Source organism: Stegostoma tigrinum, chromosome 8 (assembly GCF_030684315.1).
Source record: "Stegostoma tigrinum isolate sSteTig4 chromosome 8, sSteTig4.hap1, whole genome shotgun sequence".
Lineage (NCBI taxonomy): Eukaryota > Metazoa > Chordata > Chondrichthyes > Orectolobiformes > Stegostomatidae > Stegostoma > Stegostoma tigrinum.
The window spans coordinates 99,164,829-99,184,555 of NC_081361.1; the positions used below are offsets into that span (position 1 = coordinate 99,164,829).

General features: G+C 46.3%; 1 protein-coding gene across 2 annotated transcripts in view; it reads right to left on the reverse strand.

The window, feature by feature from the left end:
* lpar3 (lysophosphatidic acid receptor 3) overlaps positions 1–19,727 on the reverse strand; it is a 71,889-nt gene that overhangs the window by 45,490 nt on the left and 6,672 nt on the right. For both annotated transcript variants that reach the window (XM_048539745.2, XM_048539746.2), the window contains exon 2: positions 5,202–5,954. In XM_048539745.2, the coding sequence (XP_048395702.1) occupies positions 5,202–5,934 (733 nt within the window). In that variant the 5' untranslated portion in view covers positions 5,935–5,954. The remainder of the gene's footprint in view (positions 1–5,201; positions 5,955–19,727) is intronic.

Here is a 19,727-nt window from a genome sequence, read left to right on the forward strand (position 1 = left end):
CCCCACCTCCCTAATCTGTCCATCCTCCCACCTATCCCCTCCTCCCACCACAAGCCTCACCCCCATCTGCTACCTACTAACCTCACCTGCCCCTTTGACCTGTCCATTTTCTCTGGACTGACCTATCTCCTCCCTACCTCCCCACCGACACTCACCTTTACTGTCTCCATCCCTGCCTCTTTGCCCAGTCTGTCTCCTCTCCACCTATCTTCTCCTCTATCCGTCTTTGATTCGCCTCCCCCTCTCTCCCTATTTATTTCAGAACCACGTTCCTCTGCCCCATTTCTGAAGAAGAGTCTAGGCCCGAAACAACAGCTTTCCTGCTCCTCTGATGCTGCTTGGGCTGCTGTGTTCATCCAGCTCTACACCTTGTTATCTCGGATTCTCCAGCATCTGCAGTTCCTACTATCTCTTCTGTCCTGACATGGTCTGGCCTACATGTGACTCCAGACCCAAAGCAATGTAGTTGACTCTTAACTGCTCTCTGGGAAATTAGAGACAGATATTAAGTACTGGTCTAGCCAATAGTGCCCATATTCTGCGAATGCATTTAAAATAATTTTTTAAAAATTGCCCAGAAGGATGAGCTACTCGCCAGCAAAAGATGAAGTTAGGGATGGGGGGAAGGAGTAAATGGTAGGTAGCGATGGAGTCCAGAGACAGAGAGAATTATCCAAAATTATTTTGGATAATTCAGTTGATTTTCATCTGCCCTCCATTTTCACTTTAAACCCTTTCTAAAATACCTACTGCTCTCCTCCCTCCACAGCCCAGGCCCAGTGTCCTTGATGATTCCAGTGTGTCACCCACTCAGGTTTGTCTGAACTGTCTTCCAACCTCTCCCTGTTCCCAGTGAAATAGGATGTAAATTGAACTGTTGTTGCTCCTGACAATGTATAGTCACACCCAGAGGAGATACAAGTTCCAACAGGTTTGAAAAAGAGCTGCTGAATTGTTAATCACTCAAAATCTACACAATAATCTTCTTTACCTGACAAACCCAATGGTCACATAATTACAGTGCTCACGAAACGTCACTTATTTATAAAAGCATGGCACACACATCTTCTCCTTTGGTTGAAGTGTGTCTGTGGATGTTGTTGGTAAGGCCAGCAATGATTGTTCACACTGATCCTGGTCTCGCAGGAACCCACTGGTACTGGTGTGCATACGCGGATGGCACAGCAGGTCCTGTTCCTTGTTCATGATCCATCTGGCTTTTATGGCAATTTTAAGATTCAAATCCACACAGCTGCCATATGGGGAGACAGGAATAAAAGTGAACAGCTACCTCCCAGGGGCACAAGGGCCAGGGTGAGAGCACACCGGGAGTGCTGTGAGCAGTTCAGGACTCCTTACTAAAGAAATGGCAGAAAACAAAATCAGGAATTGTTGGAAAAACTCAGCAGCATCTATGCAGAGAAAGCAGAGTTTTGAGTCCAGTGTCCCTTCATCAGAACTGTTTGTAGCTAGGAAAGAGATGGTATATATGCTAAAGATGGAGATGGAGGGGGGTGGGAAGGAGTAAATGGTGGGTGGAGATGAAGTTCAGAGAGAGAGAGAAAAACACAGTTGGGCAGATAAAAGAATGGATAAAGGTCAGCCTGGGAGAATGAATAGCTGCTAATGGGTCGTTTGTAGCAGCAGCCCATGTGTTAACAAGGCCCAGTGTGTGGGAATTGGAGGAAGGACAACCATGAAAGGGTTGGAAAAGCTGCTTGGGCCCTAAATTTATTGAACTCGATATCGAGTCCAGAGGGCTGTAGAGTTCCCAACTGAAAATTGAGGTGTTGTTCTTCCAGCTGGTGCTGAGCTTCACTGGAGTCCCACAGCAAGCCTGAGACAGAGATGTTGCCCAGGGAGCAGAGTGATGCGCTGAGGTGGCAGGCAACTGGAAGCTCAGGGTCATTTCTGTGGACAGAACATAGATGTTCTGCAAAGTAGTCACCCAGATTTCTAGAATACACTTTCCCTGGGGTAGCATACCCCAACCATTTCCCACTGTGGACCTGTTTTCAGGTGTGACAATTGTGACAGGCCCTGACCGAGAAAGAGGGTGTCTTGGGGGTTGGGAGGCACAGCTGTTGTAATTTAGCCCAAACCACACAGCAGCAGTTACCATGATCACAACACATGAGCTCTTGACTCCCCCTCACCACCAATCAGAGGAAACATCCTCTCTAAATCCACCCTGTCAAGACCCTCTCAGGTCTTAAATGTTTCAAATAGGTATGTTTAGTTCAACATAGGCTCCTTATGCTGTTCATGGAATGAAAATAGTGGGGTTCTTTTCTCCACTCATCGACAGAATTTATTGCCAAACACTATTTGTTAAGAGTCAACCACATTGCTGGATCTGCAGTCTCATATAGGTTAGACCATGTAAGGTTGGCAGATTTCCTTCCCTTAAGGACATTATATGGAATGCTCTGCCCCAGAAGGCAGTGGAGGCCAAGTCTCTGGATACTTTCAGGAAAGAGTGGATAGAGCTCTTAAAGATAGTGGAATCAAGGGTTATGGGGATAAGGCAGGAACAGGATACTGATGGTGGATGATCAGCCATGATCATAATGAATGGTGGTGCTGGCTCAAAGGGCCGAAGGGCCTACTCCTGCACCTTTTGTGTATTGTCTATTAGTGAACCAGATGGATTTTGCCCCAGTAACCTTTTCATCGTTAGTAGGAACTGCAGATGTTGGAGAATCTGAGATAACAAGGTGTAGATCTGGATGAACACAGCAGGCCAAGCAGCATCAGAAGAGCAGGAAAGCTGACGTTTTGGGCCTAGACCCTTCTTCATTTCCAAACCCATATCCCCAAACATTACACCAGACTTAGTGGCTGCTAACCCAGTGACAGGCCCACCATCTCCCTGCCTGGAAAGTTAGGTCTGTATTTCTTTCAAAGTATAAGACTGTGAGATGATCCAATTGAAAGACACAAAATCCTTTGAGGGGACTGACATCATAGATTATGAGAAAATGTTTTCCCTAGTTAGGGAATGTAAACCATGGAAATTAAAGCTAAGAAGATAGGTCATCACGTTGAGCTAAAAATGAGAAGGATCCTCTTTATTGAAAGTGTTGTGAATCTTTGGTATATTGTCTTGCCCAAAGAACTCCTGCATTCTCTATTGTTAAATACATTCAAGGCAGAAGTTAGAATCATAGAATCGCTACATTGTGGAAGCAGGCTTTTCAGCCCATCAGGTCACACCTACCTTCCTAAGAGTATCCCACCCAGACCCATCACCCCATATCTCTGTGTCTCCTATGGCTAACTCACACAAGCTGCACATCCCTGGACTCTGTGGGCAATTTAGCATGGCCAATCCACCCTAATCCACATATCTTTGAACTATGATAACAAAGTGTGGAGCTGGATGAACGCAGCAGGCCAAGCAGCATCTCAGGAGCACAAAAGCTGACGTTTCGGGCCTGGACCCTTCATCAGAGAGGGGGATGGGGAGAGCGTTCTCAAATAAATAGGGAGAGAGGGAGAGGCAGACCAAAGATGGATAGAGGAGAACTTAGGTTGAGAGGAGAGTATAGGTGGGAAGGTGGTAGGTCAGTCCGGGGAGGACGGACAGGTCAAGGAGGCGGGATGAGGTTGGTGGGTGGGAAATGGAGGTGTGGCTTGAGGTGGAAGGAGGGGATAGGTGAGAGGGTGGCGGGGACGAGCTGGGCTGGTTTTGGGATGCAGGGGGGAGGGGGAGATTTTGAAGCTTGTGAAGTCCACATTGATACCATTGGGCTGCAGGGTTCACAAGCGGAACATGAGCTGCTGTTCTTGCAACCTTCGGGTGGCATCATTGTGGCACTGCAGGAGGCCAATGATGGACATGTCGTCTAAGGAATGGGAGGGGGAGTTAAAATGGTTGGCGACTGGGAGGTGCAGTTGTTTATTGCAAACCGAGCGGAGGTCTTCTGCAAAGCGGTCCCCAAGCCTCTGCTTTGATTCCCCAATGTAGAGGTAGCCTCACCGGATACAATATACTACATTGGCAGATGTGCAGGTGAACATCTGCTTAATATGGAAAGTCATCTTGGAACCTGTGATGGGGGTGAGGGAGGAGGTGTGTGGGCAAGTGTAGCACTTCCTGCGGTTGCAGGGGAAGGTGCCAGGTGTGGTGGGGTTGGAGGGGAGTGTGGAGCCGACAAGGGAGTCACAGAGAGAGTGGTCTCTCCGGAAGGCAGACAAGAGTGGGGATGGAAAAATGCCTTGGGTGGTGGGGTCGGATTGTAGATGGCGGAAGTGTCGGAGGATGACGCTTTGTATCCGGAGGTTGGTGGGGTGGTATGTGAGGACGAGGGGGATTCTCTTAGGGCGGTTATTGCGGGGGCGGGGTGTCAGGGATGTGTTGCGGGAAATGCGGGAGACTCGGTCAAGGGTGTTCTTGACCACTGCGGGGGGGATGTTGTGGTCCTTGAAGAACATGGACATCTGGGATATATGGGAGTGGAATGCCTCATCCTGGGAACAGATGCGGCAGAGGCGGAGAAATTGGAAATAGGGGATGGAATTTTTGCAGGGGGGTGGGTGGGAAGAGGCGTATTCTAGGTAGCTGTGGGAGTCGGTGGGCTTGAAATGGACATCAGTTTCTAGCTGGTTACTTGAGATCTAGACAGAGAGGTCCAGGAAGTTGAGGGATGTGTTGGAGATGGCCCAGGTGAACTTGGGGTTGGGGTGGAAGGTGTTGGTGAAATGGATGCACTGTTCAAGCTCCTCTTGGGAGCAAGAGGCGGTGCCGATACAATCATCAATGTAACGGAGGAAGAGGTGGGGTTTGGGGCCTGTGTAGGTGCGGAAGAACTGTGGGAGGAAATCAGAGCACCCAGAGGAAACCCACACAGGCATCGGAAGGATGTGCAAACTCCACACAGACAGTCACCCAAGGGTGGAATTGAACTCAGGTCCCTGGCGCTGTGAGGCTGCAGTGCTAACCACTGAGCCACCTTTGATCAATGGTTGGATACGAAAGGAATTGTGGGATTTGGGATGGAGCGAAAAGGAAGAGTGCAGGTAGATGATTTACCATTGTCTTGTTGAGAGAGAAAACAAACTTTGCAGGTGGCCATTGAAGTTTCTATTCCCAGCATTCATCTGCCCAAAGACCAAGCATAGATCCAATGGGCTACATTGACTTCTGACTGTATTATAAGATGTTATAACACAAATAACTGAAAAAAGCAATCACCTACCCAGAACAGTCACAATAGTCTTTATTAGCTTCATAGGCATCTTGTTGCGTTTGATGGAGCCAGTGGTGTGAGACATCAAGTTCAAGGTTTTCTTTCTGACGTAGATATAAATCCGCAGATATATTATTACAACAAAGCCAAGTGTGAAGAGGTTGAATAAAGCCCAGAATATCAGGAAACTCCTGCTGTAAACGGGAGCCAGTGACGAACAGGTGCTGATGTAACAGATGCAATTCCACCCCATGTTGGGGATGGTGGCCATGAAGACAGCAGTTCCCCAGATGACCAGGACCAGGAGAGTGACCCGTCGTTTTGACAGGCTGCTGTGGAGCCTCATCTTGATGACAGAAAGGTAGCGTTCGATCGCGATTACCAGTAGGCTGTACAGTGATGCACAGAAGCTCACGTTCAGCAGCGCCTCGCGCAGTAGGTAACGGTGCACTGACAGTGTTCTCGAAACTGGACCCGTATTAAACATCAGGAAGACATAGGCCAGGCTGGCAAAAATGTCAGCAGCTGCGAGATTGGCAAGCAGGTAGAAGAAAGGGAAATGGAAACGTCGGTTGCGTACCACAGCAATTATGATCATGGTATTAGACAGGAAGATAAACAGGCAGCAAACTATACCAAAGCCCAGACCAAGGTAATAGCTGCCCTTCAATTTATTTTCTCTCGAGCGACTTGTGAGATTGTAGAAAAAGTTCATTGTTTCGTTATAGTAGCAGGTTGCCATCTTCCCTTCCAATTTTATGTCTGTAAAAGGAGACAATGTAAATAAAATAAATATCCAGGCAGCTGGGAGACCTCTGCAGCAGACAAAGTCCCTTCAGTAAACAGAAAACTTCATGCCATTTAAATAACAGAAACAAGGAAACCATGCAATTGAGGTTTAGCGGAGATTGTTATACGGCCCTTGCTGCAGTCAGGACAGGGCAGCGGCTAGGGTGTGTGTGTGTGTGTGTGTGTGTGTGTGTGTGTGTGTATGAGAGAGTGAGAGAGTGTGTGAGAGAGAGAGTGTGTGTGAGTGTGTGTGTGTGTGTGAGAGAGAGAGAGTGTGTGTGTGTCTGTGAGAGTGTGTGTGTGTGTGTGTGTGTGTGTGTGACAGAGTGTGTATGTGTGTGTGTGTGTGTGTGTCTAGGCGTGACAGAGTGTGTGTGTGTGTGTGAGAGAGTGTGTGTGAGAGAGAATGTGTGTGTGTGTGTGTGTGTGTGTGTGTGCGAGAGAGAGAGAGAGTGTGTGTATAAGACTGGTTTCGGCCACATTTGGAGTACTGTGTGCAGTTCTGGTTGCCACATTACCAAAAGGATGTGGATGCTTTGGAGAGGGTGCAGAGGAGGTTCACCAGGATGTTGCCTGGTATGGAGGGTGCTAGCTATGAAGAGAGGTTGAATAGATTAGGATTATTTTCATTAGAAAGACGGAGATTGAGGGGGGACCTGATTGAGGTCTACAAAATCATGAGGGGTATAGACAGGGTGGATAGCAAGAAGCTTTTTCCCAGAGTGGGGGACTCAGTTACTAGGGGTCATGACTTCAAAGTGAGAGGAGGAAAGTTTAAGGGAGATATGTGTGGAAAGTTCTTTACACAGAGGGTGGTGAGTGCCTGGAACGCGTTGCCAGTGGAGGTGGTAGACACCGACACGTTAGTGTCTTTTAAGATATATTTGGACAGGTACATGGATGGGCAGGGAGCAAATGGACACAGACCGTTAGAAAATAGATGACAGGTTAGACAGAGGATCTTGATCGGTGCAGGCTTGGAGGGCCGAAGGGTCTGTTCCTGTGCTGTAATTTTCTTTGTTCTTTGTGTGTGTGTGTGTGTGTGTGTGTGTGTGTGTGTGTGTGTGTGTGTGTGTGTGTGTGTGTGTGTGTGTGTGTGCGTGTGCGCGCATGTGTGTGAGAGCGTGTGTGTATGTAAGAGAGAGAGTGTGCGTGTGTGTATGTGTGCCTGTGTGTGTTTTGTGGGGGAGTAGCATGTGGTGTGGGGGCGGATGTCTGTGAATGATGCTGATGGATATCCCTCCTGTGGTATTTGTTCATCAAAAAAAGGGAGAGCATTAAACTTATCTTACAGTTCTACCATCTTCATAGTGCATTTGCATTATTACATATCACTGTTGCTGCTGTGAACATCAGTCTAAAGCAACAGGTAAAATCCGCTCTCAATGTGCTTGAGAATATCCCGTGTTCTAAAAGGAATTTAGAGTTCGATGCTTCTAGCATTTCAGTTCTTTTCCTTTATCCATGCCACTCCCCCTGAACTGATGATGGTAAGTAATACTAATGCAGAATACATTTTCCAAGCGATGACCATCTCCATCAAAAACAAGTCTTTCCATCTCTCCTTCGTGTTTAATAATATTCCCACCACTGGATTGTGATTTGTGAGAACACCCTTGGCCAGAAAGCCAACTGGAACAGCAAGAAGAAGCCATTCTGGGCTGGGAGTTCTGCGATGAGAAACTCACTCCTGACTCCCCAGAACTTGTGCACCATCCACAAGGCACAAGTCAGGAATTGTCATGGAATACGCCTCACTTGCACGGATGGATTCAGCTCCAACAAGATGCATGTGCATGTGTGTTTGGGAAACTGTGTGTATGTATTGTTAGATAGAGAGTTTGTGTGACAGAGAAAGGAACAGAGAGAGTGTAGTGTATGTGTGCGTTTGGGAGACAGTCTGACAGTGTGAATTTTTGTTGCAAGACAGGGTGAGTGTACTTGTTTGACAGACAGTGTATGACAGAGAGAGGGAGACAGAGAGATTAGAGGTGTATAAGTTTATGTATGTGTATTTGAGAGACAGAGTGTGTGTGTTTGATACACAGAGTTGGAGTGTGAGACAGAGAGAGTGTGAGTGTGTGTATAGTTGGAAGACAAACAGCACTTGTGACAGAGAGCGTACTAGTGTGTGTAAATGTTTAGGAGACAGTGCGAGTGTGTGCGTGCTTGAGAGAAAGAGAGTGGTGACAGAGGGAGACAGAGAAAGTGAATATGACAGAAAGAGAGAGAGAGGCAGAGAGAGTGCAAGTGTGTATGTTTGAGAGCGTATAACAGAGGGAGACAGATGGTGCGGGTGTACATGTGTGTGTGTTTGAGAGACAGAAAGTGTGTAACAGAGAGAGAGGCAGAGAGAGTGCAAGTGTGTATGTTTGAGAAACAGAGCTTGACACCATCCAGAACAAAACTTCCCACTTTATTGGCACTACATCCAAAAACATCCACTTCCTCAACCCCGACGCTCAGTACCATCAGCGTATACTGATTTTGCAGTAACTACCCAAGGCTCCTGAGCCAGCACTTTCTAAACTCATGACCTCCACCATCTAGAAGGACAAGGGCAGAAGGTGTGTGGAAATACCATCACCTGGAAACCTCCCAAGTCAAACAATATCTTGATTTGAAATCATACTCAGGGTGGGGCAGCAGCTTAGTGGGGGTTAGCACTTCTACCTCACAGCACCAGGGACCTGGCTGGGTTTGATTCCACCCTCAGGTGACTGTGTGGAGTTTGCATGTTCTCCCCATGTCTATGTGGTTTTCCTCTGGGTGCTCCGGTTTCCTCCCACTGTCCAAAGAGGTGCAGGTTAAGTGGGTTGGCCATGCTAAATTGCCCATAGTGCCCAGGGGTATGCGAGCTGGATGGATTAGCCATGGTAAATGCAGGGCTACGGGGATAGGGTAGGCAGGTATGTCTGGGTGAGATGCTCTTCAGAAGGTGGGCTCAATGGGCCAAATGGCCTGCTCCCACACTGTAGAGAGTCTATGATTCTAGCATTGCTGAGTCAACAACTTGGAACTCCCTCCCTACAATGTTAGTGTGTTAGATCCTGAGGAGAGACTCACTACCATCTTAAGAGTAGCTAGCAATGGGGTAAATAAATTCCAGCCTTGCCAACTACACTTGCATTTCACAAATGATTTTTTACAATGAATGTGCCGGACTGCTACATCATGTAGTATCTATGTTGACATCATGGATGTACTGACAATTCATCCATAGACACAATTATTGTTAGAGAGCCAGTGGAAATTTTCCACACTGTATTCCACTTCAGTTCAGGAGAGAATTATCACCTCAAGCAAGAACAAAATCCTCCAGGAATTATGGGTATTTAGGTGGATAGCATAATATTGTCTTTTTTAAAAATTATCCTTTCACAGGCTCTGAACATCACTAGCAAAGCTAGCGTGTGAGTTCATAATCATCCTTGAATTGAAGGGCTGGCTTAGCTATTTCAGAAATCCCTTGCTGTGCGTCTGGCGTACATGTGACAAAAGTTACTGTCTTTCCAAAGGGCCATTGATGAACCAGATGGGTTTACACAACAGTCATCTGCTGATGCCATTTGGCTAGTGTTCTTTATTCCAAATGCTTATTTGAATTCAAACTTAACCATCTGCCTTGGTGGGTTTCGAATTCACGCGCTAAGAATGTTAGACCGGGCCTCTCATTACTCGCCCAGTGTCATTATCTCGACAATGCCAAATCCACCAGCATCATCGGGCAGTGAGGAAGATCCCAGTGGCAGATTCTTCAGTGGCGAGAGTTAGCAGCAACAAGGTATTGTGTAATATCCCTGAGAACACTGTGCCAACAGACTGCAACCCCACACCCACCAACTCCCCCAAAACCAGTATCCCAGCATCGTACAGTACTCAGGCTAGTGACATGGGGAGGGTGTCTCGGGTTCAGGGGCTGATTGCTTTTGATTGATGGACTCCTTGGTCCTAAGGTGGCAATTTGCCTATTGGCCGGACTGTACAGCATCAGCCATCTCTCCTCACCTCACCCAGCTGCATAGTTTTATTCACTTGTGGGTCACAGGCATTGCTGGCTGGGCCTGCATTTATTGCCTGTCTCGAGCTGCCCTTGAACTGAGCGGTTGGCTCAGACATTTCAGAGGGTAGTTGCGAGTCGACCACATTACTGCGGGTCTGGAGTCACAGGTAGGCCAAACCAGGTGAGGATGGCAGATTTCCTTCCCTGAAGTTTGGTTGATCCCAGCGTCGATGAGAGGACATTAACCCGTGGTGGGATGGGAAAGCTGATCGTGGGCCTCATGGTGAGAATACTCTCCAAATTGAGCAGAGGATTCAGGCACAAGTCCCCACGCCTCCACCCCAGCTCCCCACCCTCTGCCTGAATGCTGGTCCTGCCTCCGAGCTCACCCACCAGCGAGAGCAGAAACCCGTGCCCCTGAAAGTCAGCAAATACACAAAGGGGTCACGAGTGAAGGTTAGCTGAAAGACACCACTCCATCACCACCTGCCTCCTCACCGCTAAGCCAGTGCGGGGTCCTCCGTCTCCCCAGGGTGTTTGATCAAATACAGCCTCATGGGCCTTTATGGAAACCAAACCTCATGGACTTGTCCCTGAGAGGTATCCTGCCTGACCATCGTTGCAAGATGTTGACTCTCTGATGTTATAGTAAAAGGCAGCTTAATACATAAAAACCTTAGAAAGTCTTCCATTTATGGCAATGCTTCCTCTGTCAATTTGTCCCCTGTTTTGAGAGGCCTGTTCTCTGCAGATAGTGCTGATGGAAGTCAAAGTGAGCTGAGTGGTTAAGAATATAGAGATAATGGGAACTGCAGATGCTGGAGAATCCAAGACAACAAAATGTGAGGCTGGATGAACACAGCAGGCCAAGCAGCATCTCAGGAGCACAAAAGCTGACGTTTTGGGCCTAGACCCTTCATCAGAGAGCTCTCTGATGAAGGGTCTAGGCCCGAAACGTCAGCTTTTGTGCTCCTGGGATGCTGCTTGGCCTGCTGTGTTCATCCAGCCTCACATTTTGTTGTCTTGGTTAAGAATATAAACTTCTTTCTCGATCATCTAATTGTATCAAGGTAAATTCAATCTCCAGATCCCCCACATTTATGACCTTCAACCCTGTACTGAGTCAATCAGATCAAACATTTAAACTGGACACACTTTACACTGTGGAGAGGAGTGGGGAGGTGCTTTGAATTGAGGGGAGATTGGGGCAACCGCACAACAAGGCTCTCACACTACAAACAACAAATGATTAGGTCGTTCATGGAAAAATGCCCTTGTAAAGGGCTCAGATGCAGTTCTCCTGACCTATTCCTAAGGTTGAAGAAAAGCATGAGGAAGAATGAAAGAGTTGAGAGAATAGAATTGAAAAGTATTTTCTCACTGATGGAAGGTTTGAGAAGGTGAGGGTTCACACTTCAGGTGTTTGTTAAAAGAAGCAACGGAGACGCGAGGAAAAACTTTATCGCACAGTGAGTGGTGAGGAATAAGCAACAAATACTGGCTTAGCTTGTTGTTGCCCACATTTTGTGAGAGATTTAAAAAAAATGCCAGCTAGGATCATCTGGGCCAAATGGCCTGGTGTTTTGTTGTAATTTTTGAGCAATACTGAATCAGACGTTTGTAGTTTCCTATAGGGGGGTTCTGATGAAAACGGAGAAATGTTTATTTAATTGCTCATTGTCAAGGTATGGGTATCATTGTCTTTATTGCCTGCCCTTAGTTGCCCTTGAGAAGGTGATGGTGAGCTGCTTTCTTAAACTGCAGCAGCACATATACTGTAAGTGAACCAACAATGTCCTTAGGGAGCAAATTCCAGGATTTTGACCCAGCAACAGTGAAGGAACGGCAATATATTTCCAAGCCAGGATGGTGAATGGCTTGGAGGGGAACTTGCAGGGGTGGTGTTCCCATGTCCTTTTAGATAGAAGTGGTCCTGGGTTTGGAAGGTGCTGTCTGAGGAAATCCTGCACTATTGAAGATTCTGGCTGCCCTTTGAATCCCTGACCTACTCACTTGGATATTAATGCTCATACAGTATGATTTTTAGGAAGAGAGAGAACCCCTTTCCAAGTCAAAACAATCAAACTCAGAAAAGATCATTCATATCATGGTCTAATCTGAGATCCAGCTATTTGCGCCCAACGACAAGAATTTCAACATTATAATCATCCCATGTGAGCGCTGGGAATGGTAATGGCGGCGATTACAAATACCTAGTGAGTTATTACGATCTGAATCCATTGCTGGAAAGGCATTTCATAGATTGCAGAATCCCAACAATGTGGAAACAGGCCCTTTGACCCCACAAGTCTACACTGACCCTCAGAGGATCCCACCTAATCTCCACACCCCTGGACACTACAGGCAATTTAACATGGCCAATCCGCCTAGCTTGTGCATCTTTGGACTGTGGGAGGAAACCGGAGCACCCGGAGGAAACTCACACAGACACAGGGAGAATGTGCAAACTCCACACAGACAGTCATCTGAGGGTAGAATTGAACCCAGGCCCCTGGCGCTGTGAGGCTGCAGTGCTAACCACAGAGCCACTGTGCTACCCATGGCACATTCCATGATAATATTTAAGAGATTGGATACACTTTTGATAAGGAAATGTTTTGAGGACCACAGTGATGGGACCTAATTGGGGGTGTGGGGGGTGGGGGAGTTGTGGGGGGGGGCGCTCCTTTAGAAGCGGGCTGAATGACCTTGTTCTGAGCCACATCACTTTCTGCATCTAAGGCTCCTCAGTGCATCAATAAGTATGGAAAGATGGCAAAATGTCTGTCTTTTAACGGGAACTATTTCAAAGGAACTTTGCAATAACGTAGCAGATGAGGGAGTGAAGTGAGAGGGAACAGCCAAATATCATAAAATCTTTAGATTTCAAAGCCATCCATGGAATGCAATTCTTTGGAATATGTGTGAGAGATGTGATAGGGAGGTACATGCATGTTGCTGCAATGTGCCTTTATCTCTGTCTGATGTTTAACATTATATGCAGGATTTGCAATAGATTCTCTCCAAGATTGTGAGAGAAAATAGTCAGAAAGACAATCCAAAATGCTATAAAAATGTAAATGAAAATTGGAATCACAAATCAAGAATCAGTATTTCGCCCGAAAATTCTGTGTGTCATAGAGGTCCTAAATATTTGGGAACAGAGAGCTCTTTATCTAAATAAAGACATTTGAGAAGGAGTTATAATTATTTGTAAGATTTTTAGATCATAAAACACAGTCCAGTATTTTATGCTGTTTCCAAATAAATCTGTCGGGAAGGAATGGCCAATTTTTCATAATGTGGAGATGCTGGTGTTGGACTGGGGTGGACAAAGTCAGAAGTGAAGCCTGATGAAGGGGCAGCACTTCAAAAGTTTGTGATTTCAAATAAACCTGTCGGACTAGAGATAGTAGGAACTGCAGATGCTGGAGAGTCTGAGTCAATAAGGTGTGGAGCTGGATGAACACAGCAGGCCAAGCAGCATCAGAGGAGCAGGAAGGCTGACGTTTTGGGCCTAGACTCGTCTTCGGAAAAGGGTCCTAGGCCCGAAATGTCAGCCTTCCTACGCCCCTGATGCTGCTCGGCCTGCTGTGTTCATCCAGCTCCACACTTTGTTATCTCTGTTGGACTAGAGCCTGGTGTTGTGTGAACCAGCAGATAGTGACTGAAGGGAGGGATGTAGGTCACAGGATGAACCCAACAGATTAATGACTCACAATCACCAACAAAACTCAGTCAATCACACTCCTTATTCTCTGTAAGCTGCTGTCATGCATCAATGACAAGGATCTCTGTTAGTGTTGAACAAGTTAAGACTGAGAGATCAGGTCAAGTTTCTCTTTTTTTTCAGGAATGTACACAACATGAAGCTTCTGAGAGATTCTCCCAAGAACTGACTGTGAATCAGTGATATTCCCGTGTGAAGAAGAGTCCTGATGACGGCCTGAAATGTTAACTCTGACTTCTCTCCCTACAGGTGCTGCCAGACCTGCTGAGTTTTTCCAGTAATTTCTGGTTTTGTTTCTGATTTCCAGCCTGCAGTTCTTTGGGGTTTATTTTTGCCCTTCTGCTGTGCTGCTTGACTGTCATCACTGGGGATAACATGTCCCTGAGCAAGGCTAAGCCTGCTTTGTGGATAGGGGCCTGGAGGAGTTGGTGCACAAGAGGGCCATTCTTTTCCCTATAGTGCGGCCTCATTTGGAATATTGTGTGCAGTTCTGGTTGCCCCATTACAGGAAGGATGTGGAAGCATTGGAAAAGGTGCAGAGGAGATTTACCAGGATGTTGCCTGGTCTGGAGCGCAGGCCCTATGAAGAAAGGCTGAGGGACTTGAGTCTGTTCTCATTGGAGAGAAGGAGGCTAAGAGGGGATTTAATAGAGACATACAAGATGATCAGAGGATTAGATAGGGTGGACAGTGAGAGTCTTTTTCCGAGGATGATGACTTCAGCTTGTACAAGGGGGCATAGCTACAAATTGAGAGGTGATAGATTTAAGACAGATGTCAGAGGCAGGTTCTTTACTCAGAGAGTGGTAAGGGCGTGGAATGCTCTGCCTGCCAATGTAGTTAACTCAGTCACATTAGGGGCATTTAAACAGTCCTTGGATATGGATAATGATGGGATAGTGTAGGGGAGGGGCTTAAATTAGTTGACAGGTCGGCGCAACATCGAGGGCCGAAGGGCCTGTTCTGCGCTGTATTGTTCAATGTTCTATGTTCTAGATAGCTCAGGGCACCACGCTACCGAACAGAGCCGAGCTGGCTACAGATTGCAGCTCGGCTCGGTGCAGTCAGTGTGAATGAGGACACCCGACAGTGCAGCAAGGAGGTCCAGGATCTTCTGCACATTGCAGCGGTAAATGCCACCATTTACTCTTTGCTACCCCACGGTCACAGGTCACAACTCACTTACTCTGCCGCTGAATACAAGAGACTGGTCAGGCCACAGCTGTCAACAGTTTTGGGCCCCTTATCTACAGAAAGATAAGACTGCAATTGGAGGAGGTCCAGAGAAGGTTCACAAGGGTATGGAGGGATGGTCTTATGAGGAGACCCCATCAGGTTGGCAGGTGGTCATTGGAGTTTAGTAGAATGAGAGGAGAACTTATTGAAACATACAAGATTCTTACGGGACTTGACAGAGTAGATGCGGATGCAGATGTTTCTCTTTGTGGGAGAGTCTAACATCAAAGGGCATTATCTCAGTGTAAGGTGTTGCACATTTAAGACAGAGATGAGAAGGAATCCTTCTCTCAGAGGGGAGTGAATCTGTGGAATACTTTACCACAGAGGGCTGTCAACGCTGGGCCATTAAATATATTCAAGTCTGAGACAGAATTTTAATCAGTAAGGGAAACAAGGGTTACGGGGAAAAGGCAGGAAAGTGGAGTTGAGGGTTATCACATCAGCCATGATCTCACTGAGTGGCAGAACATACGCAATGGGCTGAATGGCCTATTCTGCTCCTATGTCTTACAATGTAATGGAGAGTGTGAATGTCACAATCCCAGGATTTTAACAGAATTGATTTCAAACATTTGAAAATAAACCCTCCAATTGGGAACCAAAACAGAAGTTGTTAGTCTGGCAGCATCTGTGAACAAAAGTCAGAGTTAATGTTTCGAGTCCGATGACCTTTCCTCAGAATAGAGGACCTGAAAAGTTATCTCTGATTTCTCTTCACAGGTGCTGCCAGATCTATTGAGCTTTTCGAACAACTTCTGTTTTTGTTCCTGATTTGGAGCATCTGCAGTTTTTTCAGTTTCTAACTTTCCTATTTGTTCTGTCTCCAATGGCAGCAGTTACTTGTGGTTTCATAGTTGGCCACATTACAGGCCCCGAGAGTACGTGAGCAGCGAGACCGCCCCCTGCAGTGAAGGCACCATCAAATATATAACTCCTGAAAGCCAATTGGTGAAGGCTAGAACCGGAGCCAATCTTTGCAAACTTTTATAAACATTTTATTTATAGACATAAACATTGTAAGCATGCACCTTTTAACACAACACAAAAGTTTCAGTCTGCTTTAATTCATTAGAGATAAATAAATCCTAAGATAATCACATATTTACTGCTGCTTGCCTACAGATGGGAGGTATTAACAAATAATAAAGATGACATCATGTGGCCGAGCCATAACAATCCACTTGAGGCTCCAAGATTGGAGAAAGGGGGCTCTTTTGGTGCAGTGGTAACGTTCCTGCCGCTGAGTCCCTACCCCTTATACATTAATGATCTGAATGAAGGAACTGAGGGTGTTGTTGCTAAGTTTGTAGATGACACAAAGATAGGTGGAGGGGCAGGTAGTGTTGAGGAGACTTGGTCAGGCTAGGACAGTGGGCAAAGAAGTTGCAGATGGAATACAATGTGGCAAAGTGTGATTTTTGCACTTTGGCAGGAAGAATAGAGGCACAGGCTACTTTCTAAATGCGGAAAGGCTTCAGAAATCTGAAGCACAAAGGGGCTTGGGAATCTTAGTTCAGGATTCTCTTCAGGTGAAAATGCAGGTTCAGTTGGCACTTATGAAGGCAAATGCAATGTTGGCATTCATTTCAAGAGGGCAAGAATATGAGAGCAGGGATGTGCTGCTGAGGCTGTATAAGGCTCTGGTTAGGCTGCTTGTAGAATATTGTGAGTAGTTTTGGGCCCTATATCTGAGCAAGGATGTGCTGGCCTTGGAGGTTTACGAGAATGATCCGAGGAATTGTTATATGAGGAGTTATTAAGGACAGTCTCCAAAACCTGACTGGGGGTTAGGCTTGGTCAGGCTGCCTCACAGGGGCCATTAGGGTCACCATCCTCTTCTTGTGAGAAGCAAGGAGCTGAATATTGGGCAGGTAACCAGCCACCTTATCTCTTTCTGGCCTACTAGGGGCCATTTTCTCTTGGAGAGAGAGAAAGCGAAGTACTAAGGGAGATGAAAGTGGGTGGCCCATTGCAGGTGGGGGAAAGATGATGAGGTATCATCGGCGAGTGAGTACGAAGGGCTAACAGTGAGGGGTGTGGGGAGTTGTCAGTGACTGAAGGAAGATGTTGCAGATAACAGTGACTGGGGTGGAACATGAGATTTGGTGACAGCAGAGTCCAGGAGCAGAAAAGGAGTGAGTGTGACACAGGGAAAGGCAAATGGTGGCACTTTGGCGGAGCAGAAAGGGTCATTGATCTTCTTCCTGCATTGCTAGGCATCCTCCGCATGCACTGACATGGATGGCAACCTCAAACCAGACTGGCCCAGACATGGCCTTTTTTGGTGGTCCTGGTGGAAAGGGGGACATTCTTTCTGTCCAGCACCAGGATCTCTGGGTGCAAGCAGTGGGGCCCCAATTTCCCCTGATCTCCTATATCTGGGACAAACTTCAGGAACCGTGCAGGGCGGCTCTGCACTGAGTGCTTGTCCAGGTTGACAATGGCCTTTTAAACCTGGTGCCCTGGACAAGATGGCAAGTCATTCTGACTATTGGCACAGGAGAGAATTGACTTAGCGTCAGGTGTGAGGGGCTCACAAGGGCAAAGGAGGTGATTAATTACGCATTGTATTGATAATATCGATTCTGTCGATAGCCTGGGTAAACCCACTGGGCCTCACAGAGAGAAACATCCTTGAAACTCAAGAAAACTGATACTTCACCGACCAATGTATTCAATGGGATATCCACCTGAAGAAAATATGCCTTTTTCATTGCAGTGAAACAGGAACAAGACGAGAATCTTTGCACTGGAAACACCGATAGTAAGTATGCACCTGAAGCACGGTATAAATCTTTGTAGGAACCAATGCATTTAAAGCATTTCCAAGCACACACAACTCCCATTAATTGGCATGATGTGCTTGTTTCATTGATTACTGAATAGGTAACATTGCTGACAAGCGTCGCACTTTATCAAAGGCCTTTAGAAGTCCAAATATACAACATCAACTATACTACCCACACTGTGAGGTCCACTAGAATTGATTACCTCATTTCTGGTTTTTCTTCACAGTGGTGTTTATATAGGTTCTAATTCTACATGTTTATTGATGGCCTCCTTGGTGGAGACCCAGGCCTCTAGAAATTCCCGTGCTTCTCACTGTTCGGCCTGGCCTAGGATCCTGACATTGTCCCAATCGAACACCAACTAGCAACAAAAAGACACGACTAATACTCACTCGTCTCCGCTCACAATGATAAGGAGAACCACCAGTGAAATTGGGACAACACCAGAATCCTAGGAGAAGCCAAACAGAGACAAGCATGGGAATTCCTGGAGGCCTGGTTCTCCATCAAGAAAGCCATCAACAAACACATAGAACTAGACCCTATATATACACCACTGCGAAGGAAAACTGGAAATGAGATCATCAAATCCAATGGACCCCAGAGTTTAAATACCAGGCAGGAAAACACAACAGCACTTCATCGGAGGCTGCACTGTTAACCAGCAGAGTAATGAAACATCTGCAAACTAACGAACCAGCTCAGCGAGTGAACCAACCATAGCAAACAGATGTTTATCCATCTTGGGATCACATGAAGATTTGGTAAATGTTATACACTGGACAGCTAGATCACTGCTTATTCTCTATCCATGGGTATGGATTAAAGTAATGTGAAACATAGGGGCAGCATGGTGGCTCAGTGGTTAGCACTGCTACTGCTTCACAGCATCAGGGACCTGGGTTCAATTCCACCCTTGGGCAACAGTCTGTGTGCATGAGCACGTTCTCTCCGTGTCTGCGTGGGTTTACATCAGATGCTCCGGTTTCCTCCCACACAGATGTTCAAGAATTGGTGGATTGGCCATGCTAATTTGCTTGTAGTGTTCGGGGTGTGTGGGTTATAGGGAGATGGGTCTGGGTGGGATGCTTCAAGGGGCGGTGTAGACTTGTTGGGCCGAAGGGCCTGTTTCCACACTGTAGGGAATCTAATCTAATCTAAATTGCCCATCGTATTTAGGAATGTGTATGTTAGGTACATTAGCTACAGGAAATGTAGTGTTACAGGGAAAAGGATAGGGGGATGGGGATGAGTCTGGGTGGGCTGGTCTTCAGAGGGTTGGTGTGGACTTGTTGGGCCAAATGGCCTGTTTCTGCTCTGTAGGATTCTATCACCTGCAAATCAATTCCCAGTGTCTAAACACTGCATACTAGAACCAAGGATGATAGACATTTAGCACTTTCAAGGGTCCATCTGTATCTAAGAAACCTAGTGTCAGAATGAAGTTCGTAAATCAAAATCAGTGTAGAGTGGTGTCACTTATTTGCAAAACAATATGTTTGAAGAAAACATTCTCCAGGTTCCAATGGTCATAATAATTTCAACATAAAACATCTTGAAGAATGTATCAGTCTAAGAACCCGGGTTATCATGGAATAATTACAGGATAATAAAGTCTATAAGGGATTGATTCACATTGTAAACCATTATGGCAAAATGAGATTGAGACCTCGAAGGCACACAGTATTGGACAAGCACGATATTAGTCTACATGGGGTTTGAATTAAGTTTGGAATTTATGATGCTAGTTTTTTCCTTAGATCCCTTCCTTGCTCACCCCAACCCTCACTGAGAGTAAGTTGACTAATTAAACGAAAGAAGCAGCACTTCAAGGGGCCACTGTAACATTCAAAGGAAACTGATCAGCAAAGTTAAGATGCAATGAGGAGCATATTGATACACCCAGGCCCTGCAATGTCTATGAAATATAGTCACATGAAGGATTGATATGGATCAGTGGAGGTTTTTCTTTTTATAAAAGAACA